Genomic DNA, 27,846 nt, shown 5'->3' on the forward strand with positions numbered 1-27,846 from the left:
AGGAAGGGAGTTTGAGGGGGGCAAGACGTCAAAGAAGAATCAGAGATTCCACAATTTCACAAAACTTTCGCAAACACTTTTTTTTGGTCCCAACCCCCCTGCATTGTCCTGGACAAATTTGCATAAAACTTGGGAAGCTATTACTAAGCGTTGGTCGCAGCACCAGGTAATTTCCTCCCAGGCCTCCATGGGCTTGAGTATAAAGGCCCCCGGAGCTGGTCCCTGACAGAACCCAGAACCTACAGCCCCACCCAGACCCTTGGCTGAGCCTTCTGCCCAGAGCCCCATGAAGCTGATGGGTGAGTGTCTGGGTCCTGGGAGGGGAGAGCTGTGGCAGCGGGCAGGGGTGCCTGGGCTTCCAGAAAGGTCTGCACTTCTCCTGAACCCCCGTCTGCTCCCAGCCCTGCAGCTGCTCCTCTGGCACAGCGCGCTCTGGACGGTGCACGAAGCCACCCCCCTTGGCCCTGCCCGTTCCCTGCCCCAGAGCTTCCTGCTCAAATGCTTAGAGCAAGTGAGGAAAATCCAGGCTGATGGCGCCGAGCTGCAGGAGAGGCTGGTGAGTGAGGGAGGCCAGCGTGGGGACAGGGAGGGGACAGATGCTGCAGCAGGGCAGGGAGGGAAGGAGGCACAGCGGGGAGCTGAGGGAGAGAGCAGGGCTGAAGGGCAGCGTGGGAAAGGGCAGCAGGAAGGGACGCGCGGTGAGAGGAGACACTGGGGGAAAAGGAGAATCAGGAGAGGCCCAGCCCAGAGGGCGGCTGGCGAGGAACTGGGGGAAGAGCCTCTAGTACTGGGAAGGGTTGGCTGGGAGCTTGGATGGAAGAAGGGGGCTGAGAAGCCTGGCAGGACGGGTGGGGAGGCGGAGATGTGGGGGTGGAGAGGTGGGGGCGCTCGGGGAGGAGGAGGAGCTGGCCCCTCACCCAGCATCCCTCCCACCGCAGTGTGCCACCCACAAGCTATGCCACCCGGAGGAGCTGGCACTGCTCGGGCACTCGCTGGGCATCCCCCAGGCTCCCCTAAGAAGCTGCTCCAGCCAGTCCCTACAGCTGGTGAGTGTCCCGAGGGGAGAAGGGAGATGAGGGGGCAGAAGGGTAGGCTGACCTGGAAGGCTCCCCAGTTCTCTAGGCTCCACGCAGGGGCCTTGAGGGGAGCATCCCAGGTGGCGTCCCCTGACTCTCCCACCCGACCCCCCAGACAAGCTGCCTAGACCAACTGCACGGCGGCCTCTTTCTCTACCAGGGCCTCCTGCAGGCCCTGGCGGGCATCTCCCCAGAGTTGGCTCCCACCTTGGACACACTGCAGCTGGACGTCACCGACTTTGCCACCAACATCTGGCTGCAGGTGAGTCTCGTTGGGAGCAGCAAGCTTTAAGGGCCAGAACCGAGCTGGTCCCCAAAGGTAGTGCTGCAAGCCTGGGGCCCTGGAGTTCTCTAGGGCGGAGCCAAGTCCCTGGACCTGGTTCTTGTCCTGGCTCCACCGTGAACCCTGGATCTTCCACAGCCTATCAGCCCCCGGCCTTCCCTCCCTGTGCCAACTTGCCCTGACTGCTGACCTCATCTTCCCCCACAGATGGAGGACCTGGGGGTGGCCCCCACTGTGCAGCCCACCCAGGGCACCATGCCGACCTTCACGTCGGCCTTCCAGCGCCGAGCAGGAGGAGTCCTGGTTGCTTCCCAGCTGCAGCGTTTCCTGGGGCTGGCATACCGTGGCCTGCGCTACCTTGCCAAGCCCTGAGCACAGCTCTTCCCCTCTTCTGTATTTATCTCTGTATTTAATATTTATGCTTATTTAAACCTAATATTTAAAGAGAGGGAAGCACAGAAAGGAGCCCCAAGCTCCTGGGTCCTTCCTTCCACCTCCATGTGGGGAAAACTCCCCGTCTTGTGTACTGGGACTGGGAGGGAGTTGGTAAATACCAAGTATTACTTCCTGTAGCTGCTCCAGGTCTGGCTCCGCGGTGGGTTCTGGGGAAAGCTGCAGTGAACCCCTACCCTGAGGGTGCCCTCCTCGGGGCCCTTGGAAGCATCGGGAAGTCTCCCAGGTGGGAGACGAGACAGCCCTGTTTAATATTTAAACAGCAGTGTTCCCCGACTGGGTCCTTGCCCCCTGGCTCCAGCCCTGCATTCGGGCATGAAGCCCAGCAGAGGCAGCTGGAGTGGGATGCTTGACCCTGGGGTCCCATGAATTTGCTGGGGAAACTTCTTCTTTTTAAGACTTTTTTCAGGCACATTTTGACTCCTCATGTGGGGAGCCCAGGCATCAGTGACACCTCGTTTTTCTGGATGCGCTATAGACGCCATGAGGCTCATGACCTTGCTCCAACCCACCAGGGTTGGGGTCAGGATTCTGACTCTCTTTCGGGCTAGGCAGATGGTCGTGTGTCTCTGCCTTGCTGGGTGAGACTGGGAACATGGAAAGGAAAGATGAGGGGGCTTGTGTGACGGGGTGAGAGAGAAACACTCAACTGTTCACTTTCCACCCCGGCCCCCACTTTCTCCCTGTAGCCAAACTTCAAGATAATAAAGTGTTTGTCTCCAGTAAATGGCCTTCCTCCTTCTTGAGTCCAGCTGGTGCCTGGCCAGGGGTTGCGGGTGGGGAGCTGAATGGCGGGCGAGGCCCGAGGGAGGGAAGAGGAGGTACGGTCATTCCTTGGCACCCACTTGGTATAGACGCCAGGCCGGGTGCTGGGCGCAGAGTTAATGAGGCAGGCGTGGTCCCTGCCCTCGAGGAGCCACGGCCTAGCGGCTGGACAGGAGGCAGATGGGTCAGCAGTACCGGGAGAGGAGAGAGTGGGCTGGGGGTGCTCAACAGTCCAGACGCAGATGGACGTGGGCCTGATGCTAGGAGGATTTAGTATTCGCTTCGGTCTACCACCTTCCATAAACCTTCCCCCTCCTGTACTCACAGCTGCCCATAAAGATAGGATTATGAAGGGCCTTTTACAGACCAGGAAGCTGAAGTCAGGGCGACAGCTTGGATCGGACCCCAAATTCCAGGCTCTGCGCTTCTCTCCCTCGTTGAGCTCTGCTTCTGACCTGGCGGGGAGCCCGCAGCCTGAACTCACATCTGGGGAGGCTGGAGGGGCCGCTTCACAGCACAGGTCCGAGGCAAACCTCTCGGCCAAGGAGGCACATGTGCTCCTGGGCTGCCACCTCCAGACCCAGGACACCCAGACAGCCAGCCAGTGCCCGGGTCCCCTCCCAAGATTCCCATCCTCGGCTCAAGTCACCTCCCACGAAGCAGGGTCAGGCTGAGGGGGCTGGAATCCCCAGCTGTGCAGCTCAGGGTGCCCTCCCCACCGCGGTTGGTCCTGAAGAAACCAGAGCTTGGAGATGTGGGACACAGGCAAGGAAGGGTTAAACAGAGCTCCTGCCCTCATCCCCCGTGGTCCCTCACCCCCCTCACCCCTCATCCCCCAAGTCAGTCCTCCTCCGGAGAGGAAGAGGAAACTCCGGGCCAGTGAGACTCTGGGTGGGGCTTGGAAGGGCTGCGAAGCATCGGAACGAACAAGACACCCTACCCCAGCACCAGCGGGGCCCTCAGCCAAAGCCTCTCCCTATGCAGAGTAAATCAGACTTTGCGAGCAGGGGGAGGCAGCTGGCAGGTATGAGGAAGGGAAGCTGCTCCCGTGCCCTGCCCTGCCCCTACCGCGTGGACAAACACGGGAAGCTGGGCCCAGCCCTCCCCTGAACTCTCCGCCTGCCTCCTCTACCACCAGACGGCAGGGGACCAAGGAGAAGACAGTGCTCTCCGCCCACGCCAGACACGGGCACCGATGGCTATAAAGGGATCCACGAGGTCTTTATTTACAACTGAGAGGAGGCAAACACACCTCATGTAAAAATATATATATACATATATACACACACACACACACACACACACACCCCGCACCCATAAAGTTCCTTGGAGGTAAATCCACTCTTGGAAGGGGGACAAGCAGCCGGGTGGGGGTGAGGCGGGGGCTGTTGAGGAGCCTGCTCTGAGTTAAGGGAGCAGGCTGCTCACGCACATGAGGTACTGACAGTGGGGAGAGGAAATTATGAAAGAAACTGGGAGCCATGTTGGAGGTCAGAAGTCAGGAGCAGGGGGAAAGATCTGGAAACCGACCAGGGGAGGTTACGTCATGTGGATGTGAGCAACAATGGCTCATCGTTCCGCATGTTCCCTTCTGAGGCGCACAGGGCTGGAACGCTCCCGCCAGCCCCCGTGGCCACGCCAAGCCCCTCAGAGGGCGGCGATGGCTTTGGCGGCCACCTGGCGGCCCAGGGGCAGGCTGAGGTCCGTGATGGCCAGAACCACCTTGGGGCTGGACATGGCCGACACCTTCACCAGTTCTGATACCTGTCAGACAGACAGCTGCTAAGCGGGGTGGTGGTGGGCGTGATGTCTGGGGGAACAAGCCCCTTCCCACTGGCCACTGGACCCTGAGCTCTCCTGAGACTTGCTGACCCGCTCTGAGCTAGAGGGGGCCGGCTGGGGCCCGCGGGCGGGGGCACACTCACGGTGGTGAAGGGCATGAACTGCAGGATGCTGCCTCGGCCACCCTGCTCCAGGCAGTCCACGCACTCTTCCATAAACCACTGCACGAACTGCGTGTGGGGGCCGGCGGTCCGAGAGCCCAGGATGGAGGAAATGAGCAGGAACAGGTTGGCTAGGAAAGAGGGGGGCAGGAGAAGAATTCCATGAGAAGGGCTTGGGAAGCGGTCAGATTCCGGGAGAAGAAAGAAGTGCCAAGGGGGTCCCCAAAATGGGGACATCAGAAAGAAAAAGCACTTAAGAAAGCTGAGGGCGAGCCAGAGAAGGACTCGATGGGGGCCTGGGGGAGACAGGAGAGCTGGCGGCCAGGGGAGATGGGCCAGAGGTGAGGAAGGGAATGAGGCAGAGGAGACGAGGCTCGGGAACCAGGGTGGGAGGCCTCACCCAGGACTCGGTTCAGTGGATCTCTCATGTTGACTGTGTGGAGCTGGGAGGCCGACAGGGAGCTGCTCATGGACCGGTCAGCTGTGGGGACAAATGAGGGAGCATAGAGGAAATGGCCTCTTGTAATCAAGACCACTGTCCCAGGGGAAGCTCTCACCCCTCAGGAGTGGAGGGCCCACCCAGAGAGGTCCTTGGGTCCAGTCACATGGGCCCCAAACACAGACACCACCACAAGCAGATAAGAGAGAAGAACAGGTCAGCACCACCAGGCACCAAGCTGCAGGCTGTACACGGGTGAAACCGATAAATCCGCACATCTCCGTTTTACAGACAAAGAAGCAGAGGCTAAGATTCGCTAAGTAACTAGCCAAGAGTCACTAACCAAGTAACTAGCCAAGGGGTCTGTGCGTGGCAGACCCTTCATCTTTCCTCTTCTTAAGCACACTGATCCCCTAATCCCTCAAGGCCCCAGAGAACCTCCAGCCTCAGGAGAAACCTCTGGAAACAGGAAAAACTAAACGCCACAGGAGACCCCTTGGCAGGGAGGCGTGAGGACATCTAGGGAAGCAGGTGGGGGAGGGCTGTTCTGACAGGAAGAGTGGGGAGCAGTCCAGCCCCAGCCCAGGCTGCTCCAGGCCTCAGGGCCCATTTCAGGGGAAGGAAGGTCAGGGCTGAGTCAAGGGCACAGTCTGTGCCTGAGGCAGTGAACTCACTGGGGTGAGGGGTGGGGAGGGGTCAGCTGTGCACCCTGGGCTGGGCTGAGGTCTGGGTAGGACAGAGCCAACCCTGAAGGAGAAAGCACAGCAACCTCCAGGGTCTCCAGGGCAGGAAACCGAGCAGCCGGAGGGGCAGACTGGGGCAAATGCACACCACACCCCCTTGGGCCAGCCAGAGGGACGCTGGGGCCAGAGCAGAGCGCCTCTCTGCAGGCGTGAGCTGCCAGAAAGGAAGCGGCCGCCTGGCCCCGTCCACATACTCACTGGGACTCGAAAGGATATTTGCATCTTCCTCATTGGAGCTCAGCAGGCGCATCAGCTTCGAGGGCTGCATGTCGTCCAAGGGGAAGAGGCTGATGTAATCCTGGGGGGCAGAGGAGTCACGTCACCACCCCTGCACCCTGACATCTCCCAGGATGAGGGAAGCAGCTGGAACTCAGCTGGGAATCAAGTCCCCACAGGCCGCAGGCAGTATCTCCTGGGGGGCACCTTCCCTCTCGCCACCCTCCCACCACCCTAGGGAGAGACCCTCCCACACAGTCACCCAATACAGTGGCCCAGGGGCAGGAGCCATGCCTGGCTACCTGTGCCCAGGAAGGTGCCTCTTAAAAGAAAGGCTCAGCACACGTCTGTGGGCAAGGGAACAGGAAGGGGTGCCCTCCTACCTCAATGTCTTCCCGATGTCTCTTCTTTTGGCGGGAGGATGCCTGTCCCTTGTGGGAGGAGTAGGAACTCAGGGCACACCAGACGGCCAGCCTGGCAAAGGGGTCCAGGAGATGGGGGGAAAATCAAAGGGGGCTTCTGTGCCCGTTGACCAGGCCCCACCCAACAGGGCTTCCCTGCAGTCCAGCTTCCGGGCTGGGGCCCAGGCGGGGCACCCAAAACCAGGCTGGGGGACTGGAGGCTCCGCACAGAACCCTACTTGGCGAGAGCGGTGCCAGGGGGGTCCATGAGGCTGTGCCACTTGGAGGAGTCAGTGAGCAGGCCTGGCAGGATGTGGCCCAGCAGGACCAGGGTCACCTGCTGCATGTCCAGACAGAAGATGGAGTACAGCAGCTCCACCGCCCGCAGCGTGTACTCCTTCCGTGTCTCCTTCAACAGCTCCTGGGGGGGCAGGGGAGGGGGACCCAGGAGCTGAGGACCCTCAACACAGGGCAATGACATCCCACAGCTCCCCAGAGCCCAGGAGCGCCCCAGGCGAGGACTGGCCTCTGGAGCCCAAGGAACCTTCTCGAGCTGGGATTCGCCAGGCTGAGGGTTGGGGAGCCAGACAACCAGACCTAGCTCAGTCTCATCAGGCCTGTCTCTGGCAGTCTGAGGATGCCTGCTCCCACAGCCCACCCCCAGCACTCCCATACCTTAATCAGGTTGTTGCAGAACCAGTAGACACCACCCATGTGCAGCAGGGTGTCGAAGATGTGGATGGAGCGGCTGTCCACCCATCCCTTCTCCAGCACCTTAGCAAATATGTCCGTCAGCACCTCCTTGATGGGCCGCTTGGGGGGCAGCAGGTTCCAGTAGGGCATGGTGTCCATGCCCGTGGAGGGAAACTTAATCTGCGTGGCGGTCTGCTGCAGCACGTCCGCACACATGTGCTCCAGGATGGAGCTCATGATCACCACCCTGGGGGGCGCGGGGGAGGGCCAGTGGTACAGGTTCAACAGAGGGGGTGGGAGTCGGGACGGAAACACCCAGGCCCCACTCCTCCCAGGATTAGGGTTACGGAACCAGGAACCGGGAAATCAGCCTCATTCTGTGCTGAGGGAGGGAGGGGACAAGAGGAAGTTGCAAACCCTGAGCAGATGTGACCCCACCAGCCCTGTGCCAGCACCGAGCCTACAGGGGGTTGGTGGGCACTTGCCTCTCGGGTCATTTCAGCAATATATTCATACTCTTTTTTCCTCTCTCAGTCTCTCCCTCCAACTTCCCCCACCCTCCAGGCCCAGGCCTGCTAATCCTCTGGCGTCAATATTGATAAATACAATCACTTCCCTCTAGGCTGTGCTCGAGGGGGGTTCCCCACCCGGCCTTGGCTTCCTCCCAAAGTAAACTGTTACTTCCAGGACAGGGGCCCGAGGGCTGCCCCACAAGACTCTTCCCGGCCCTTGGTAGCTGGGCAAATATAAGTACATCCAGGAATTTCCTCATGACAGGAGTCTCTGATGGTGAATGCAGGCCTGGGCATTCAGGGAATACTGCGTGGCTCTGGGAAAGTCACCACGACTTTCATAGCCACTTTTCCCACCTGCAGGATGGAGCCACAGATTTCCCAGACAGCAGTTAGGGTGCTCAGAATCAATTAGATCAAAGAAAATAGTCCCTGATTTGTGGGAGGAGGATGAGGAGGGGTGGAACAGAGAAGGAGGCAGGGGAAAAAGACCCTCCCGATCTCATGTCAGCTGTGTTTCCATTTTTTCCCTTAAAAAACATTTTGATGGCTACCTTGCGGGTCATCACTCATAACTTAAGGTTTGGTGCAAGCCCACATTCATAGCAACACTAGTCACAACAGCCAAGAAGTGCAAGAAACCCATGTGTCCATCAGCTGAGGAACAGATAAGCAAAATACAACATATACATACAATGGAATATCATCCAGCCTTAAAAAAGCAAGAAGTCCTGACACACGCGACGGTGTGGTTGAACTTTGAGGAACATTACACTAAGTGAGATATGCCCGCCACCAAACGTGATATGATTTCACTTATATAGTCAAATTCACAGAAACAGAAGCTAGGGTGGTGGTTGCCAGGTGCTTGGGGAAGGACAGAAAGGGGTGGTGTTTAATGGGTCCAGGGGCTGGGGTAAAGACATGAAGGAGTGTTGTTGGTCCAGGTTCAGAGCTACAAGATGGAAACATTCTAGAGATGTTTCACAACAATGTGAATATACTTAACACGCTACTGAACCCTACCGCTGGACCTGGTGGTACAGTGGAGAATCTACGCACCAGTATAGGGGACACAGGTTCGATCCCTGGGCTGGGGAGACTCCACACGTCTCAGAGTAAGAAAGCCTGTGCGCCACAGCTACTGAAGCCTCCAGACTCTAGGGCCTGAGAGTCACAACTGCTGAGCCCAAGCGCCCTATATATAGCCCACACTCCACAACGAGCGGCCACCACGATGAGAAGCCCGTGTACCGCAATGAAGAGTAGTCCCAGCTCACTACAACTAGAGAAAGCCCACGTGCAGCAACAAAGGCTCAGCAGAGTCAGAAAAAAATAAAAATGAGCTGTTATCTTAAAAATGGTTAAGGTGGTAAATTTTAGATCATGTATTTTTTTACCACAATGTTTTAAAAAAGCTTACTGGATGGGTAAACAAACCCACACCCCCTGACTCAACATAGCTGAAGTTGTTAAGGAGGTCTTCCAAGTCTCTGAAAAGTCCAGGGAAGAAAAAGTCACAGAAGAGGGGGTGGGGGGAGGGTAGGGAGGGGGTGGACAGGCCCACAGCCTGTAAACACTACAGAGGGGCTCTACAGCTCCTAGAGAGGGACACAGCTGAGATAAGCACTGTTCCCACCAGCGAGCACCTGGGACTCAAGCTCTCTGAGGGCAGGAATCCTGGCCGTTTGGGGTCTGGAGTTTGGCACACACACAGCAGATGCTGGATTATAAACACAGCCGGCACGAAGACACATACAAGCACTGTTGAGTCAGCGAGTGAAGATGTGATTGAGAATGTGAGTGAGCAGGCAAGTGGCATGTTTGGGGAGGTATGAGAAGAGGGGGAACTTCCCTGGTGGTGCAGTGGTTAAGAACCCACCTGCCAGTGCAGGGGACACGGGTTTGACCCCTAGTGTGGGAAGATTCCACGTGTCTTGAGCGACCAAGCCCGTGTGTGCCGCAACACGAGAAGCCACCGCAGTGAGAAACCCACACACCACAACCAGAGAGTGGCGCCTGCCCGCCGCCGCTAGAGAAAGCCCGCGCACCGCGGTGAAGACCCCATTTATCCAGTGTACGCTACATAAATAAATGACTGATTTTTCAAAAGAGGGAGAGAGAAGAGGAGGAAGAGTGGTTACTGGAGGGGCTGACTTCTCACCACAGACCTGCAGAGTTCAAGGAGAGAGGGGCGGGTCACTGACCTCTCATTGTAGAACTGCAGGGTGTTCTCGCTGTACAGCGGCCCTGCCAGCTGGCGGATCATCTGCAGCGACTTCTCACGCTCGTCCAGTCCCAGCATCCGCACGTGCGCCACGAGCCAAGCCACAGCGCACACTGCCAGGCTGCATACCTTCCCCTTGATATTGTCCGTGATTTTCTGGGCGAGGGAAAAAGAGTGACTGGGGCCTCTCGCCCCCTCCCTGCCCATCACTTGCCCCGGCCTCCGTGAGCAACTCAGCAGAGCAGTGGGGTCTGGAGCCACGTCCAAGCCTCTTTTCACCACAAGTCTGATTTCCCCTAAAGTCACGTGGTGAGAGAGGGTAGCTAAGACTATGACTACAGGGGAGGCCAATGCCCACACACGGGCTCCTGGAGGAAGGGTCATTTAGTTTTTATGAAATGTAGCAAACTATTAAAGACTGGCTGTGCCTTAGGGAAGAGGGAAGGCTGTGGAAAAGAGGAGCTACCTGGATGGACTCGAAGGCTAGCACCCCATTCTCCCAGGCGTTGAGGATTTCCAGGATGGCCGCTGAAATGTTGAGACAGGCTTCGTGCCACTTCATCTGCCTACACGGGGATGGGGGCGGGAGAAAACATCACCACAGGGGTGGGCGGGCGTGGGCGGGGCTGAGGGAGAGGGCCCAAGCCTGCCCCCACCACCACCCCGGGAGCAGGTGCCCAGCCACTGACACAAGCTTTATCTCCGAGGAGTTGTTGAGCAGAGCCACCAGGGACTCCACTTTGGTGGAGTCGGGCCGGAAGCAAGGGTGATCGGGGTTCAGGATTTTGCCCTCCTCGGGCATGCATGTCTGCATCCAGGTCTCAAAGAAGAACACCTCCCCTCCTGTGTTCGACTCAGACAGGATCACCTGAGAAAGGAGGGGTGGGGGGCGCAGCAGCCTGGACCTCGTGTCCTGCCCACTGGTTTGGCCCTTCCCAGCCTGAAGAACTGGGGACTAACTGGTCTAAGGGAGAAAGACAGGGGCTCTGCTGCCACCTGGTGGTGCGTGTGGCACTCAGGAAACGACAAGGGAGCATCTACTGACTGGGGCGCTGGCACCTGATTTTCTGCAGCCAGGAGAACTAACTGGCCTGGGACCCAGACTGGGAGCAGGGGTGAGGTGGGAAGTTATTGGTTGCTTATGTCTCCTTTGTATCCACTTGGTGCCCCAATCCTGACCGCTCCCCCTCACTTACCTCTGAGCCATAGGTCTGGGCCACGTGGCACAGCATGAGGAAGGAGATGTCAAAGAGCAAGGCTCGAACCGAGGCCGCCTTGGCTGTGAAGGATGAGAAGGCTGACCCCACGGCCTCAGGCATGGGCCCGAAGGCCTTGGCTGGATCGCCAGGGGCTCAGGAACTACCTCAAGGAAGGTCAGGGAACGAGTGGCTCCTTCAAAGCTCTGAGGCTCAGAATCCTTTTCTTGAGTTTCAGTTGGAACATCATCCCTTCCTTGGAACCAAAGACTCCTAAACCCTCCTTCCCCCGCAACACCTGACCAAATCATTATGCTGATGGAGAGACACAGACGGGGGTGTGGGAAGAATGCTTTTCCCAGCATGACCCTCTTTTGAGGCTCCCCAAAAGCTCCAATCAGTCATCCCCAGGGGAGCACACAGCCTCCCCAGGATGAGCAAAGGCATCCTCTTCCTCCCCTGTTCTCTCCCCCCACACCCCTCCTTCAGCGCCCCCGGGTCTGCAGTGTGCAGAGCTGACTTACTGCTCTCTTCGCTGCGGTGTGTCGTGAATTCGTTCAAACTGTGGAAGGAATGGAGACAGGTGGCATCAACCAGGGTGAGGGCTGAGCAGCAGCTGGGGTCGGGGGCTCTGCCCACTCGGAGGCGATCAATGGAGTCTGAATTGTGGGTTCAACTTAAAAGGAACACCACTGCTACAGAGACAAGAACTCTTTCTATTTTTAAAAGATTCCAAGCCCTAGAGAACTGCTTGCTGAATGGAGCCATGTTCTATACATCAAATTCCAGGTCAATCCAAAAGGTCAGCAGAATGTGAGAGCCCCTTATTAATAAGTGGATATGAAAGCAGTCTCTCCCCATCACTGCTCAACACCTCGACGCCTCACCAAACACCTCCTCCGCACCAGCCTTGGCTGAAAAGCAAAACACTCTTCACTTCAGAAAACCAGCCCCTCCCCAGTCTCCGGCTAGGATGCTCTGCCCTGGCATCTCTGGGGACACCTTGCCCTTCTTCTGCCCTCTCCTCCTCCGGACATGCCTCCCAGACCCTGGTCAGGGGCTCAACCTTTCTTACTTGATGAATTTCCGGGCGAAAGACTTCAGCTTCCCAGTGGCAGCGGCAGCAGCCAGCAGCAAGTCCAGGCTCTTCCCGGACAGCATGTGGCCCAGGACGCCCAGCAGCCCCTCCGGGGACTTGGAATGGTCTGCATCCATCGTCTGGGGACGAGACAGGACACCAGTCCTGGAGAACACTGAACTTCCCAGATACAGCCTAGCCGCAGTTTCTTTCTCTGCCTGTCTCCATTCTATGGGAGACCACGACTTACAATTTACCCTACAACTGACTCCAAGCTGGAAATCTGTTCCTTGAATCCTCTGCTCTCAGATCCACCCTTCTCAGTTAGACTGGGGTGAGGGCAGTGGGGTCAGTGTGAGCCAGACTGGGGTCTCTCTGCTGAGAGACTCGGCACTGTTTCCACATAAGCAAGCAAAGCACCCACCACAGTGCCAGGCTGACTGGCGATGCTCAACACACACTCGTTTCCAGGACACTTCCCTCACCTTCCCCCTTTCTCAGCTTCCAAAGAAAATAAAAGAGAGAGAGGTCTGGGGCCTGTTTACTCATCTGGCAGTAGGGGGAACCTGGAAAGAGGGAAGGGCTGACCCTGGTGGCCAGGGATGGGCGAGCTCACTTTCAGGATGTTGGTGACTGTGGGCTCCGCACGGAGGATCAGCCCGGGGTTGGGCTGGATGTTGGCATTTTCATCTGACTTCAGCTGAGGGGCGTGCTCCCGATCTGCTTTGCTGTAGCCAGGACCAGTTGGTCCAGAGAAGGTAAGAGGAACAGAGATGAATTCCTGACACATACCCTAGTCCAGTCCAGAAGCAAAGGAGGATGAGAGTTAAAACCCTAACAGTGCAAAACCCTGGTCTGCAGAAATCAGTGTCTCTTGTCTCTGGCAACCCTTAGCATGGTTCCTGTCACCCACAACCAAACTCTAGACAGGAGAGAAAAGGCACCCAGCGGCCCAGGCTGGACACGAGGCGGGTGGTCAAGGGGCCCTTGGGCCAGGCCAGGGAGTTCCCACTTACCGCTTGGCCATGAGGTTGTTCATACTGGCCTCAGACAGAAGCCCCTGCTTGCTACATTCTTGCAGTAGGAAATTTGTACAGTCACAGCTGTGAGGGAAAAAGACGATGGGGGATGGGATACAACATCCCTGGGGCATGTTGCAGGGATTACTGGGTGGTGGGGGTGGGAAATGAGGCCCTGTCCGAGGAAGAACACTGTGAGCACCTGAGGGAAGGCACAGGGGCTCGGGCATTGAGCAACCATGGAGTAGCTCCCTCCTGCCTCTGCCAAGGGGAGCGAACAAGCAGACGGTCCCCTGGCACTGATGGGGAAAAAAGGGTGTGGGAGAGCCAGAACTCCTTCCAGTAAAGCCAGGTGAGAAGGGGGCCTCGTACTTGCAGCGCTGGTCGGCTTTGTCCAGCAATGGTGTGAGCTTCAGCAGGAACTCGAAAGCTGTATTGACATCCTCAGTAAAGTCCTGCCAGAGTAAAGTAAAGCCAGAAATTGCCATCTGGCTTCCAGGCCCTCCGCTCCACCCACGGCCTGCACTGTAGGCTCACAAGGACGCACTGCTGAGTACAGTAGCCAACAAGTCGGCTGTGCCCACCGCTGGCTACCAGCGACCGAACGGGAATAGTATGGGGCGTCAGTGTCCTGTACCCTGGCCCTGGGACTCCGGCCCTGGGCATCTCAGGCACCCTCGCCTCCAGAGCGGCCTGGCTGCCTTCTGTGTGTGGATGCACAGAAGCTCAGGGACGGCCCCACCTCCTTACAAGAACGCACTGCTGCCCAGCTCGGGCTATACGACTCTTCCCTGGCCCTTTTCTCCAGAGCAGAACCAAAGATTCATCTGCTCCCATGCCCACTCCCCATTTCTTTTTTTTTCTTATTTGACTGCGCTGGGTCTCACATGCAGCACATGGGATCTTTAGTCACGCATGCAAACTCTTAGGTATGGCATATGGGATCTAGTTCCCTGACCAGGGACTGAACCTGGGCCCCCTGCATTGGAAGTGTGGAATCTTAGCTGCTGGACAACCAGGGAAGTTCCACCATTTCATTTCCGTAACTCACCTTGTCCCCATGGGAGTATTTCTTCAACTTCACCAAAACCTGTGGAATCTGGAGGGTGAGGCGGGAGAAAAACAGGAAGCTCAATCTCCTCTCTCTCTCACCCAGAATGAAAGGCACACTCCCTGAGTCCCCCTCTCTGGGTGGAGACAGGGCCACTCCTGCCCTGGGAGTGACAGCATTCTAAGAGCCAGATCAGACATGTCGGTGCTCAGCCTCAGAGCCTGGGAGCCCCGCTTCCACGGCTCAGTGAGGAAGTGCCCTTTGTGAGAGTGGGCTCCCAGAGCTGCCCCACGCCAACCTGGCTGAGGACTGCTCTCATGGCACCTGTGTGCCAAGACACAGAAGAGGCCTGCCAAGCAGGCACAAGAGCCTTGGGGCTTTTGGATAACGGGGGACCTGGCAAGCTAGGCATGAAGCTGGAGGGGAGAAACCTGGGGCAAAGGTCCAGGGGGTTGCCGCCCCTCCTGAGAACCATCCCAACAGTGGCTCTCTGTGGCTCCCATAGCCCAGGTACCTTGAGGAAGGTGAAAGCTGTCCACTTCAGCTCCCCTGTGCCCTCAGGAGACTCAATGAGCCCCACGAAGCAGGCTTTCCAGATCTCCAGAACAAAGAGCGGGGTGGGGATATGCTGTGGGAAGACCCAAGGGTGAGGAAGAAGAGGGTGCCCATCCCACTCCAGTCTCCTGACCCTTGGGGATCCGGCAGGCCTGACTCCTGAGCGAGAACCCGGGATGGCAGGTGAGACAGCAGAGCCATTCCACCAGACAGAACCACCACGACGGGATCCATGATCCGCCACAAAGCAGGAGAAACCCCACATCTCCCAGGAAAGACCAGAAGACTCCTCCCTCCTGCTGCCATGGCCAGCCCGCTGTGGGGACAGAGAACCCACCCCGGCCTCCCACCTGCATGCGCTTCACCATCATCAGCTGCTCCACCAGGGGCTGCGTCTCGCCGGTCAAGTTCATGGTGCCCTCGAGCAGGACTACCGCGTGGACTGTGGGGAAGCCAGTCTTGTGCAGCTGCTCAGAGTGCACCGACAGCATGGTGGGGATGCTGAGGGGACAGAGTGCAGGGGGCGAGGCGGTGAGGGCAGAGGCGTGGGGGCCAGGGGCCACGTCTGCCCTCCCACCCCCGCGGCCCTCCGTCCCTCCCTTCCCCGGGGTCACCCCCAGCGCGGGTACCTCCTAATGAGCGTGCCACACTGCTCAGCCTGGCTCCGGAGCTGGGGGTTGCTGAGATTGGCCAGGATCTCTCCAAGCTTCAGGAGACAATGCTCGATGGCTGTCCAGGAGGCTGGCAGAGAGAGGAAATGCGGAGGAGGATGGGAACCTGAGGAGAGGGAGAGACTGGCCCCAAACCCCAGGGCCCACAGAACCGCGTGGGGAGGCTTCCCCTAAGGATGGCATGGAGGCTGGGGACCTGAGGGCAGCATGCACTGTTTCCAGAAGGGGGGGGTGAGCACTAATGATGAGACCACTAGAAACGATTCCCAGAGGCCCGACTTCTAGGGGGCGCCGGCAGCTGACTTCAGAGACTAGGCACAACAGAACACAGGCAGTGAGAGACAGAGGCCCAGTGGGCTTGCAGTCCAGCGGCCGGAACAAGAAGCTGGCCCCGAGTCACTGCAAGAGTGGGCCAGCCTTGCAAGTGGCTGCTGCTCTCCACCCCAGTCAAGCTGGAGGCCTAAAGAGCCTCTGTGTTCAGCCGCTCCCCGTCTGGGCCTTTGCTCTCGCTGGGCCCCTCCGAAAAGCCCCTCCACTCACCTCTGCCTCTCACACTCTCACTGTCCTTTAAGTCACTGTTCAAGCCCCAGCTCCTGTAACAACTTACCCAACAGTCCAACCCACTGATCTCCTACTCCTAAATGCCTGAACTCATGGTCTACACTGCAGAGTTTAGCACTTAATTGTAAGTCATTTATCCTAGTTAACACTTCCAGAGGGTCAAATGATGAATAATGGCACCAACTAGCCCATTAACCTCCATGTAGCATAGTGGGGGAAAAAAGAAGAAAAAGATAAGACCTGAGAGCCAATAAAATTAAGTCAAAAATTCATTCATTTTTCAGCCAATAAACATTCAGCAAGTGCTCAAGATAGATAAGAAACCGTCCACAGAGCCCATTTTTTCATAGTGATCATCTTTCTGGACTTCTCACAGGCAATAAACCATATTTTCAGAAGTGATAAATACATGAATCCTAGAACTAGTTCTTCAGCCAGGTCCTAAAGATCTATCTGGGTGTAACCCATTCCAGCACTCTCATGACAAAGAACAAGAGTTCCTTCCGTGATCCCAAGCCTCATCACCAAGACTGTGGTCTCTGGGCCCCATGTCCAGCAATAACCCGTCTTCCCTCCCACCAAGTCATCTGTCTGATCCCCGGGCTCTGGAGGGTTCCAGGATTTAATATCTGCACTTGAGTTGAGAAGCAAATGGCACAACAGGCCCGACAGCAGACCGGTACTGCATTTAAAGGGATCTTTTAGGCAACACTCAAACACAAACGTCATTTGCTTTCAGAGGATGAGTACAAACACATGGAGACAAACACAAGGATGGATGGTGTGCTTGTCTTGTCTGCTCATTTTTTCCATGTATACTAGATGCTAGCCTTGCTCCCCACTAGCAGGTACGCTCGTTGAGGGCAGGGACCCTGCCACATGCTCCTTTGGTAGCCCCCCACCCCCCACCCCCAGCACCTGGCACAGTGCTGGGCATACAATAATGCTCAGTAAATACCTGTTGGTTGATTGGCTCGGGTGCCACCCTGCCCAAGTCCCTGGGATGTATGCAATGCTTATGGGGAGAAAAAAAAGGAAGTGGGATGATTTCAGATCCTCCTGGAAAAAAGTGGGATGGCATCCTGCCTCTCCCCTCTCAATTAAAGACCTGGCTATGGGAGTGATGGCGGGTGGGGCTCAAGGAACCAGGGGACATACAGGCCTCCTCCAGTTTGGCGATATGGAGCAGGGCCCGGTTCTTGGTGCTACTGAGAGTCTTCTCCAGGCGTTGCAGGCACATAGCAAGCTGCTTCTCTCCGGCCGCTGGGGTGCCGGCCTCTAGCCCCTCCCGGAGCCGCTCTGCAGAGGCCGCAGTACAGCGCAGCAGCCAGTGGAGGGCGCTGAGCAGGGCCCGGCACAGCCCGATGCACTCCTCCGCTTTGCCGTGACAGCTACCAGGAAAGGATGCAAAATCTGTCTCCGCTCCAAAGGCTGAAATCCGACCCACACCCATGTTCCCCAGAGTGCCTGGCCCTCCCTTACTAGGGAAGAGACTTGGGAAGCTAGCAAAGTCCTGGGGAAGACTGCCCTGTCGGCTTCTACTGGATAAGATTTCAAATGAGCTACTCCAAATAGAGCAGAGACATTTTAGCCCTAAGAGAGTAAGTAGAAAAAGATGGGGATGGGTGGGTGCAGAAGAGCAAGCGGGGGACAAGTGTGGGAACCCACAGAGATGGTTTGAGCCTGTGTGCCAGGAGCTTCTCCTTTACACTCAGTTAATGCTGGAAGGTTGCAAGCCCCTCGCTCCTGCTGTTACCTCAGTCGGTCACAAAACATGTCCATGATATCCAGCAAAGCCTGGACACACAGGTCCCGGGAAAAGTCATCGAACTGTGGAGAGAACAAAGGCGATGCGATGGAGTGTCCCGCTCACCCCACCTCCCCGTCTCCCACATGAGGCAGCTGGCACCTTCAGGAGCCCTGCTCATCTTTCCTCCAACCCCAAGATTCACACTCGGCATCCTTTCAGTGTTGGAAATTGGCTCCTAGTTGCCAGCCCCCACTTGCCATGATCCCCCACTCTCTAATGGAAGGTGGCCATGCCAGCCAGAGGTACGCTGTGCTCATGGTCCAGGCCCAGAGGTCACATGATCAGAACAGTCGAGGAGGTGGGTCCCCATATGTCACCACCGTATCTCTGTCCCCTGCCCCCCATCCAGGCTGTGAGTGGCTGTGGTCGTACCTTGCTGATAGCTGTGAGAACGGAGGAGTAGGACACCATCTGGAGGGAAAGAAGAAAGATAAAGTTCAGACAACCAGTGTGTGCAATCGAGAGGAACAAACATTGACACTTGAAGTTGCTGCAGCTATCTGAAAATCTCAACCCCTTCAAGAGGCCTTCAAGCCCCAAAGACAGGCAGTAACACCAGGCATTGTGCCCATCCTTGCTTCTGTCAAATTCACTGTGACTGACAGCACCAGCATAAATGGGGGGATCATTTGGGGATTCAAAGGGGCCGTGTTTCATGCCCACCTGCCGCTCACTGTTCACCACATAGTACAAGGTCTGATTGCTGGTGGGCAGAAGAATGGAAACACGTGAGGTCATGATATTGCTATAACTCCAACCAAGAGTGATTTTATTTGGACAAGAACTGGAGACATACAAACTGTTCCCTCAATGAACAGGTAGCATTTACACTTTGAAATTGGTAGTAAAAATTTCACTATACACACTCATTCTCTAGGATGCCTCTGGGACATCACCCAAAGCTGAAACCCTCCTCAGTGCTCTAAAGTGAAAGTGAAGTCGCTCAGTCGTGTCCGACTCTTTGCAACTCCGTGGACTGTAGCCCACCAAGCTCCTCTGTCCATGGGATTCTCCAGGCAAGAGTACTGGAGTGGGTTGCCATTTCCTTCTCCAGGGGATCTTCCCGACCCAGGGATCGAACCCAGGTCTCCCACAGTGCAGGAAGACGCTTTAACCTCTGGCTCTAAGCAATCCCCTTAGACCTGTCATGACACCGTGGACACCTGCTGCCCACCAAACTAGAAGCTCCTTGAAGACAGTCTGTGTGTCTTCATTCTACAGTGTCTGCAGAATGAATAAGTAAAAACACACCCTCAGAGCAATATTTCCCAAAGTAGCTTCCAAAGCTGCACTGTCCAGTAGGGAAGCCACCAGCCAGCCACACTTGGCTGTTTAAATTAGTTAAATAACATTACAGATGCAATTCCTTAGTCATACTAGCCTCATTCCAGGTGCTCCTCAGCCACATGGGGCTAGTGGCTACTGTACTGGACCGTGCAGATATAGAACATTTTTTTTAGTATTTTTATTTATTTGGCTGCACTCAGTAGAATATTTTTATCATTGTAGAAAGTTCTATTGGCAGATGTTGCTCCAAAGGGTCCTCAAGATGTTAAGAAATTTTATACATGCACACACATACACAGAGCTTCTGCGTGATATGAGTTTGAGAAACTCTGAAATAAACATATACAAAGAGCTAGCTTTAAAAAAAAGGGTTCTTTCAGTAAAGAGCTTTCTTTATTGTAGGACTCCTCTTACCCATTAGTGTAACTTGTACACAATAAAAATCTCTAAGATCACTGGAGATGAGGCAAGCAATACTTTTCCATCTTATTTGACCAAGGTATCTCATTTAACATAACTGCAAGGCATATTTTGCAAAATGCCACCTGAACAGTGAGCTCCCTGAGAATAGAAACGGTGTTAAATATATGTTTCCCCAGAACTTAGCCCAAGGACTATCACAGAGTAGGTCCTCAGGAAGTTTTTATTGCTTTCGATTGACGAATTCTAGTAACTAGCATTCTAAAAAAACTTTTACCTTAACACAATTTTCTATTAGTAAAACCTACTTATCACCATTATAAGATCGGAGATGTAGTTCAAAAGAAATAATCTGGCCTGAATTAAACCAAACTTTACCAATAGCTTTTAAGTTGTCGTATTTTTAAAAAAATAATTATAGCATGCTGATCAAATATGAATAAGACTACAGAAAATAGTTCCAACTCTACACTCAAAGTCAGTGGCAAAATATATCAAAATAAAAAGCAGAATACAATGATAGAAATTGTCAGGCTAATCACCTGCCTCCTAGAAGAAGAGAAATTTCCAAAGATTTAAAAGAAAGCTAAGTCACCCTCAGTGACTCAGTATGGTGAATTTTACATGCTTGGCAATGCCTCCCATGTATAATTTCTCCATCATGTGAACAGGCTGCTCTCCGTTCAGACATTTTTTAACCAGTATTCTTGGATGAAAAGAAGCAAAACACACAGAAGACTTAAACACACAAATTACTGTTTAGTGCCACTCTCAATGGGTCATGCTGTGAAGCCATAGTTGGTGTCTGACAGTGGCCAGAAAGTTGGGAGCCTGCCTGGGCAGGATGACTGTAACGTTCCAGGCAAGTGTTTGTTTATTTATAACTGATGTCCCCATAGCAAGAGCTTGGCAGTGAACTGAACCTTGCTGGATACCAACCTGAAGGGGGAGCTGGACATTCCCACTGGAAACTGAACCCAAACTACAAGAGGAAACCCCCAAATCTGTACGTTTAAGGGATGCCATCAGTTACTATGAATTTATGGTCTCCAAATTGAGAATTCTGTTTGGTAAATTTCTGCTAACAGTATCAAGAGAGCCCTGCTACTTCAGAGACCTAAAAATACTTTCCACATGGTGAACTGTTTTTCACAGCAGGACTTATAACCTATCCCAGTCCTAATATATCTACCAACACAGAAGCTCTAACCTACCACCAGCCCCCAAGGCTGGAGCCCATCTACATGGCCCAGAGCACACCTGGCCGGCCCAGAGGGACCCTGCAGCTGCTCTCTAATCCCCTCTCTCTTCTTCATATTCAACGCCCTCAACTGCTCCTAAGTGCCCTCTACATGCAGAGATAGCACTGGACCAAAGAGCCTCTTGACTCTGAGGGGAGAATAAATTACTAATTTCGCACTGCACTTTGTAAGTCAGGGAGGTCTTTCAAATATATTTATTTCTCACTCACTGGTACTTCAGCCTCCACCCTCTCTTGCCTTTCCCATCAGTTTACATATCTCAAGATTCTTCTATTTTTACAAGAACCTCCCGCAGACCATATACTTCCAATTAACCACCACACTCTCTTCAGTCATAAGGGTTCTCTACCCTTCACCTCCCCAGCTTCCGTTCTCAATGTGACCCACTCCAATCACTTCTGTCCTTACCACCACTGCGTGAATCTCTCATTAAGCTCATCAACAAACTTGTTGTCAAACCCCATAGATACTTCTCAGTTCTGATCTCACTGACCTCTCAGCAGCATCTCACACCAGGAAACATCTCCTCATCCTTCGGCCCTCCCCTCCCTGGGTTTTTCTTTTTTTCTTTTTTTTTTCTGTATTTGCTTGGCCACACTGCACAGCATGTGGGATCTCAGTTCCCCGACTAGGGATCGAACCTGCGCCCCCTGGAATGGAAGCTCAGAATCTTAAACACTGGACCACCAGGGAGGTCCCCCTGGGCTTTTCTTAATATCACACCTTCTTGCTTTCCTTTTTCCCTCACTGGTCCCTTCTTTGCAGATTCCTATGAGGAATTATTTTCCTCTGTATGTTCCTGAAATGTGACTGGTTCCTTAGAAATATGGCTTGGGTCACTTCTTTGTTCCCTCTGCATGCTTTCTGGGTAAATCTCATCCATGCCCATAGCTTCCATTATCACCTGTGGCGGACAACTCCTAAACTGCCACTCCAGCATCCACCTCTCCTTCGGCGTCTCCAACATTGATGTTCAACTGCATACTGAGTGTCTACTCTTGGAAAACCCATACAGGAACCTTCCATGAAATGAGGCCAGAATCAAATAAGGCATCTCCACCCTTACCTGCAACCAAACCCTGACAGTGGTCCTGCTCTTCTCCCACTGTCTCCCTGAGATCCCATCAGCCATCTGATATCCGAATCAGAAACTAAGACACTAGCCTTGACTTCTTCCTCTCCTGCACACCCTTCATCTAATTAATCACCAAACCCTGTCAGTACCACTTCCTAAATTGTTCCTGAATTCATCTTTTTTTTTTTTTCCTGCTGCCACTTCTCAAGTTTAAGCCAGTATCATCTTTTACCTAAATCACTGCAACAGCAGAAATCAGGGGCTGGCAAATGACAGCCTGCAAGCTAAATCTGGTTCATCACCTTTTTTTTTTGTAAATAAAGTTATGTCACGGCACAGCCTCATCCATTTATTTATATGTCACCAGTATGTGCTTCTGAGCAATAATGATAGAACAGTGGTAACAGAGACCATACGGCCAGCTAAGCTGAAAAGTATTTACTATCTGGTCCTTTACAGAAAAAAAAAGCCACACTAAACTGTCTCGCTGCCTTCTGTCTTGCCTCCCTCCAACTCATTCTTCAAACTACAACTGGAGTGATCTCTCCAAAATTAACCTACGAATTCCCCAAATCCACAAAGTCGAGGAAACTCCAATCAAAATGCAATAGGCTTTTTTAAGAATTTAACTTGATTCTAAAATCTGACTGGAAAAGAAAAATGCCTGAAAACAGCCAAGACATTTTTGAAAAATAAAACAACTAAGGGAACACTTGCCTAACAAGCATCAAAAATGCTTCAAAGGTACAGTAATTAAAATAGTAAAGCAACAGTCCAAGAAAAGACAAATATGTTAATGAAATATACTAGAATGTCAAGAGATAGACTCTCAACTATCAGAGAATTTAAGATATAAAAAAGAATGGCTTATTCAGTTAAGGCAGTTAAACTAATTGTCTATTCAGAAAAATAAATAAATTTGGATCTCTTCCTCATATCAGAATAAATTCTAAATGAGTTAAACAAAGTGAAGTGTTGGCAGAAATTAAAGATTATATTTTGTTCCTTGGAGAAGGGAAGCACTTATGAAAGACAAAAGTCATGGAGAGGAAAAAAGGCAATTAAATCTGAAAACAAATAAATTTTCAAAATTCTAGGGAACTCCCTGGTGGTCCAGTGGTTAGGACTCTCCACTTTCACTACCAAGGGCCTGGGTTTAACTCCTGTTTGGGGAACTAAGATCCTGCAAGCCACGTGGCACTACACTCCCCGCAAGAAATAGAAATAAAATTCTGCATGCTAAGAAAAGAAAACAAGTTTAAAAACTGATAGAAAATTCAAAACATAAATAACAGACAACAACTACAAGATACAACATATTAAAAGACACCAAAATCAGTAAGTTAGAATTCTTCTTGGGGTGATGAAAATGGTCTGAATTGATTGCAGTAATGGTTGCACAATTCTAACTATACTAAAAATCAGTGAACTGTACGTTTTAAATGCATAAAATGTATGGTATGTGATTTATGGGCTTCCCGGGTTTCTCAGTGGTAAAGAATTTGCCTGCCAAGCAGGAGATGCAGGTTTGAACCCTGGGTCAAGAAGGTTCGCTGGAGAAGGAAATGGCAACCCACTCTAATATTCTTGCCCGTGAAATCCCATGGTCTGAGGAGCCTGGTGGGCTACAGTTCATGGGGTTGTAAAGAATCAAATATGACTAAAGCAACTTACCACTTACATACACACACAAAATTGTTACTTTAAAGAAAACAAACTAATGATAGAAAATTGGGCAAATGAAATTCATAATTCACAGAATATATACAAAGAGCCAATAAGCATTTCAAAAAATACACTCATCATCACAATCATGGAAATACATCTTATAATATGTTGTAATTTTTTGCCTCTCTGGGGAAAAAAATGTTAAAAGATTCAACACTGGAAAAGGTGTGGAGAAATACTCTCAAGCACTGGGGAGCAGGTGTAAACTGAGAGAATCATCTTTTGAGAGCAATTTTCAAGATCTATTATAATTTAACACATGTGCACTCTTCAAACCAGCAACTTCATTTCTGTGTATCTATTCTAGGGAAACAGTGCCAGATATGCAGAGAGGTTAAGTATAAGAACATTCAATGAAACACTGATTATAACGGTAAAAAATTTAAAACCACCACCACCTGACCTGCCTCTTGAGAAACCTATATGCAGGTCAAGAAGCAACAGCTGGAACTGGACATGGAACAACAGACTGGTTCCAAATAGGAAAAGGAGTATGTCAAGGCTGTATATTGTCACCCTGCTTATTTAACTTATATGCAGAGTACATCATGAGAAATGCTGGGCTGGAAGAAGCACCAGCTGGAATCAAGACTGCCAGGAGAAATATCAATAACCTCAGATATGCAGATGACATCACCCTTATGGCAGAAAGTGAAGCGGAACTAAAAAGTCTCTTGATGAAAGTGAAAGAGGAGAGTGAAAAAGTTGGCTTAAAGCTCAACATTCAGAAAACTAAGATCATGGCATTTGGTCCCATCACTTCATGGGAAATAGATGGGGAAACAGTGGAAACAGTGTCAGACTTTATTTTTTTGGGCTCCAAAATCACTGCAGATGGTGACTGCAGCCATGAAATTAAAAGACGCTTACTCCTTGGAAGGAAAGTTATGACCAATCTAGACAGCATATTCAAAAGCAGAGATATAACTTTGCCAACAAAGGTCCATCTAGTCAAGGCTATGGTTTTTCCAGTAGTCATGTATGGATGTGAGAGTTGGCCTGTAAAGAAAGCTGAGCGCCGAAGAATTGATGCTTTTGAACTGTGGTGTTGGAGAAGACTCTTGAAAGTCCGTTGGACTGCAAGGAGATCCAACCAGTCCATCCTAAAGGAGATCAGTCCAGGGTGTTCACTGGAAGGACTGATGCTAGAGCTGAAACTCCAATACTTTGGAAACCTCATCCGAAGAGTTGACTCCTTGGAAAAGACCCTGATGCTGGGAGGGATTGGGGGCAGGAGGAGAAGGGGACGACAGAGGATGAGATGCCTGGATGGCATCACTGACTCAATGGACATGAGTCTGAGTGAACTCCGGAAGTTGGTAATGGACAGGGAGGCCTGGCGTGCTGCGATTCATGGGGTCGCAAAGAGTCAGACACGACTGAGCGACCGAACTGAAATTAAGTATATATGGAACAGTACGCAGCAGTTAAAAAGAACAAGGTAGGGACTTCCCTGGTGGTCCAGTGGTCAAGAGTCTGCCTTCCAGTGAAGGAGACACAGGTTTGATCCCTGGCTGGGGAACTAAGATCCTACAAGCCAAGGGGCAACTAAGCCTGTGAACCACAACTAGAGAGCCTGCAACTACTGAGTCACAATGCTCGAGAGCCTGTGCTCTGCAATTAGAGAAGCCTGAGAGCCAAAACTAGAGAACATCAGTGTGCCACAGTGAAGACCCAGTGCAGCCAAAAAAAAAACAAAGTAGATGAATACGTGCTAACATGGAAATGAGACTTGACGCCAAAAGGAAACAGGAAGCATAAGAACTACGTGCCAACTGAGGAATACTACTCAGCAAGTTTAAAAAAGGATGAACTACTGACATATACAGTAACATAAAGCTCAACAACATTTATATTAAAAGAAGACAGAGCATTAAGAGTTAATACTAAACACGAGTTCATTTCTATGAAATCCAAATACAGGCAATATTAATCTATGGGTATAGAAAAAGGTGCTGAAGCTGAAACTCCAATACTTTGGCCACCTGATGCGAAGAACTGACTTATTTGAAAAGACCCTGATGCTGGGAAAGATTGAAGGTGAGAGAAGAAGGGAACGACAGAGGATGAGATGGTTGGATGGCATCACCAACTCAATGCACATGAGTTTGAGTAAACTTGGGGAGTTGATGACGGACAGGGAGGCCTGGTGTGCTGCAGTCCATGGGGTCGCAAAGAGTCGGACACGACTGAGCAACTGAACTAAACTGAACTGAATAGAAAACATTTAGTGGTTACAGGAAGATGGACTAGAAAGGGCACAAGGAAACTTTCTGGGAGAATGGAAATGGTTTATCTTATTTTGGATGTTAGTGACATAGGTATACACAGTTACTAAAACTCAAGGTTAATTAAAAGGGAAGAATATTTTAATAAACCTTTCAAAATATCCACATTTATCTGAAAGGCTTATTAAAATATTCTTCCTTTTTCAAGCTAAATATCTGATGTGCAAGGCCAGATTTTCTTCAGCTGAAACAGCCTACTGCAACAACTGAATGCAATAGCAGCTATGAGAATTCAGCTGTAATCTATTAAGCCAGAATTAAAGAGATCTGTAAAACAATACCACTTTCCTCACTCATTTTTGCTTTGGAAAATATGGCTAATTTTTTCATTAAAACGTTATGTATGTTAATATACAATGGGTTTACTTTTTGTTACTTTTAAATATATAAGTTTTTTTTAATTTCTAAAGTGGTAAATATGAATAGATATAATACATACAAACAAAAGCTCTGCAGGAGTCTCAATTTTTAAGAGCATAAAATATTCTAAGGCCAAAACTGCTACTCTAGCCATTGTTATTGTTTAGTTGCTAAGTGGTGTTGCAACTCTTTTGGGACCCCATAGACTGTAGCCCGCCAGGCTCTTCTGTCCATGGGATTTCCCAGGCAACAATGTTGGAGTGGGTTGCCATTTCCCTCTCCAGAGGATCTTCCTGACCCAGGGATCGAACCAGTGTCTCTTGCTTTGGCAGGCAGATTATTTACCACTGAGCCACCAGGGAAGCCCTACCCTACTCTAGCCATATCACGTTATTTTCAATTCCTAAATATCACATGATGTTTGTCTCCCAACCATTGCATATTCTTTTCTCTCTGCTTTGTACACTCTCATCAATCTCCTTGGCTAATTCCCATTCAACACTCAAGTCTTGGTTTAAACATCACTTCCTCCCTGGTTGCTCAACCTGGGACTAGGTATCCCTCCCATGTACTCCCATAGTACTCTGTCCTATATCGTAATCCTATCCTGTGACTGACTGCTTATTCACACGCCTATATTACCCACGAAATACCTGTGCACTGGGACTAGACCTTGTTCACAGCTAAATCCCCAGGGCATATGTGAATATTTATTGATAGAGTAAATTAATGTAATATTCATCATAACCAATGGAGTATTATTACTTTCACAAGAAAACTGAGGCTCAGAGAAACGATGTGTTCAAACAAATTCACCTAGAAAATCTGAGCTGACAACTATATTCCAAGCCTTTCACCTTCAAACCCTGTCTGGAATAGATAGAAGAGTTTACCTGGGAACTAATGGCATACTTCAGGTAAGACAAGATGAGAGGATTGGGGGAAGGTCCAATCATGGCCTGCTCCAGTAGTGCTTCTGCAAGGAGAATAACAAAGGAAGACTCAGTGTTACAACATTTCTGGGTTTAGCCCTCCCATCCTTCCTTCCTACTTCACTTAAGACCTGCTAGGTTGAGAATGTCCCAGGTGGCTCCTTTGGGAAAGAATTTCTTCATGTTGACTGCCCACTGGTAGTCACTCCATCGCTCCTTCCAAGCTTGCAAAATGGCTTGCTTCAGGTTCACCACCTTCATGATTTCACTCTGAGGAGACCGGGCCGGTAGCAGTCAGCCTTGAGGTTGGAGAAATCAAGCTAGAGAAAGGGAAAGGGATTCTGAAGGAAAGAACCCGGCGGGGAGATGGGGGTGGAGCGCAGACTTAGATGGAATGGAGTCGATATAGGAAGATTCAAGGGAAGTAGAACTAAAAAGGAAAAAAAAGGGGAAAGGGGCAAAACAGGGATTCTATTAGGTTATTCCCACCTGAACATTCTTTAAACAAGAGCAGTAAGAAGAGAGTGTCAAAGGGGCTTAATACAAAGAATAAATGGGCAGTAAGGGGTTAAGCCAGTTCTGGTTGCCTAAATATGCCCTTAGCTCTGGCTGCGTACCTCAGCCACTACTACCCCAAATCCAGATTTCTCCCCCTACTTCCTCCACCCTCCCCAACCCTGAAACTATAATTCCCTATTTCCTTTCCATCCATCACCTCCCCAAATTTAAACCTACCGGACAATCTAGTTCTAGATCCTACGTGTCGCCATTTTGGCACTTATAAAAGAGCTAGCTTTCTATT

The 27,846-nt window shown here is 51.8% G+C and overlaps 2 protein-coding genes and 1 non-coding gene across 6 annotated transcripts; 1 reads left to right on the plus strand and 2 right to left on the minus strand.

Moving 5' to 3' along the window:
- Positions 1–265: 265 nt before the first annotated feature.
- Positions 266–1,731, plus strand: CSF3 (colony stimulating factor 3). Its single transcript, XM_068978978.1, has 5 exons — positions 266–299; positions 402–556; positions 939–1,046; positions 1,192–1,338; positions 1,567–1,731. Exons 1-5 carry the CDS (start codon positions 287–289, stop codon positions 1,729–1,731), a joined length of 588 nt encoding a protein of 195 aa, XP_068835079.1. The 5' UTR covers positions 266–286.
- Positions 1,732–3,842: 2,111 nt separating this feature from the next.
- On the minus strand, positions 3,843–27,806 carry MED24 (mediator complex subunit 24). 4 transcript variants are annotated; one of them, XM_068976019.1, is made up of 27 exons: positions 27,780–27,806; positions 27,176–27,364; positions 27,006–27,088; positions 18,065–18,103; positions 17,639–17,712; positions 17,041–17,273; positions 16,841–16,897; positions 15,280–15,391; positions 15,001–15,151; positions 14,610–14,723; positions 14,096–14,143; positions 13,417–13,499; positions 13,042–13,128; positions 12,642–12,753; positions 12,023–12,165; positions 11,472–11,509; positions 10,948–11,030; positions 10,441–10,619; positions 10,218–10,317; positions 9,732–9,907; positions 6,995–7,259; positions 6,559–6,740; positions 6,302–6,392; positions 5,901–6,000; positions 4,921–5,001; positions 4,503–4,651; positions 3,843–4,341 (listed from the first exon to the last, which is right to left on the minus strand). In XM_068976019.1, the coding sequence occupies exons 2-27, from the start codon at positions 27,303–27,305 to the stop codon at positions 4,225–4,227; spliced, it is 3,027 nt and encodes a 1,008-aa protein (XP_068832120.1). In that variant the 5' UTR covers positions 27,306–27,364; positions 27,780–27,806; the 3' UTR covers positions 3,843–4,224. The 4 variants fall into 4 exon arrangements, with proteins under 4 accessions (XP_068832120.1, XP_068832122.1, XP_068832121.1 ...); XM_068976021.1 differs by lacking the exon at positions 16,841–16,897 and having other exon boundaries at positions 14,610–14,693; XM_068976020.1 differs by lacking the exon at positions 16,841–16,897.
- Positions 11,110–11,213, minus strand: LOC138084932 (small nucleolar RNA SNORD124). Its single transcript, XR_011145327.1, has one exon. It is a non-coding gene; the product is annotated as a small nucleolar RNA SNORD124 (small nucleolar RNA).
- Positions 27,807–27,846: the final 40 nt, after the last annotated feature.

This window comes from Capricornis sumatraensis, chromosome 8 (assembly GCF_032405125.1).
Source record: "Capricornis sumatraensis isolate serow.1 chromosome 8, serow.2, whole genome shotgun sequence".
NCBI classification, from domain to species: Eukaryota; Metazoa; Chordata; class Mammalia; order Artiodactyla; family Bovidae; genus Capricornis; species Capricornis sumatraensis.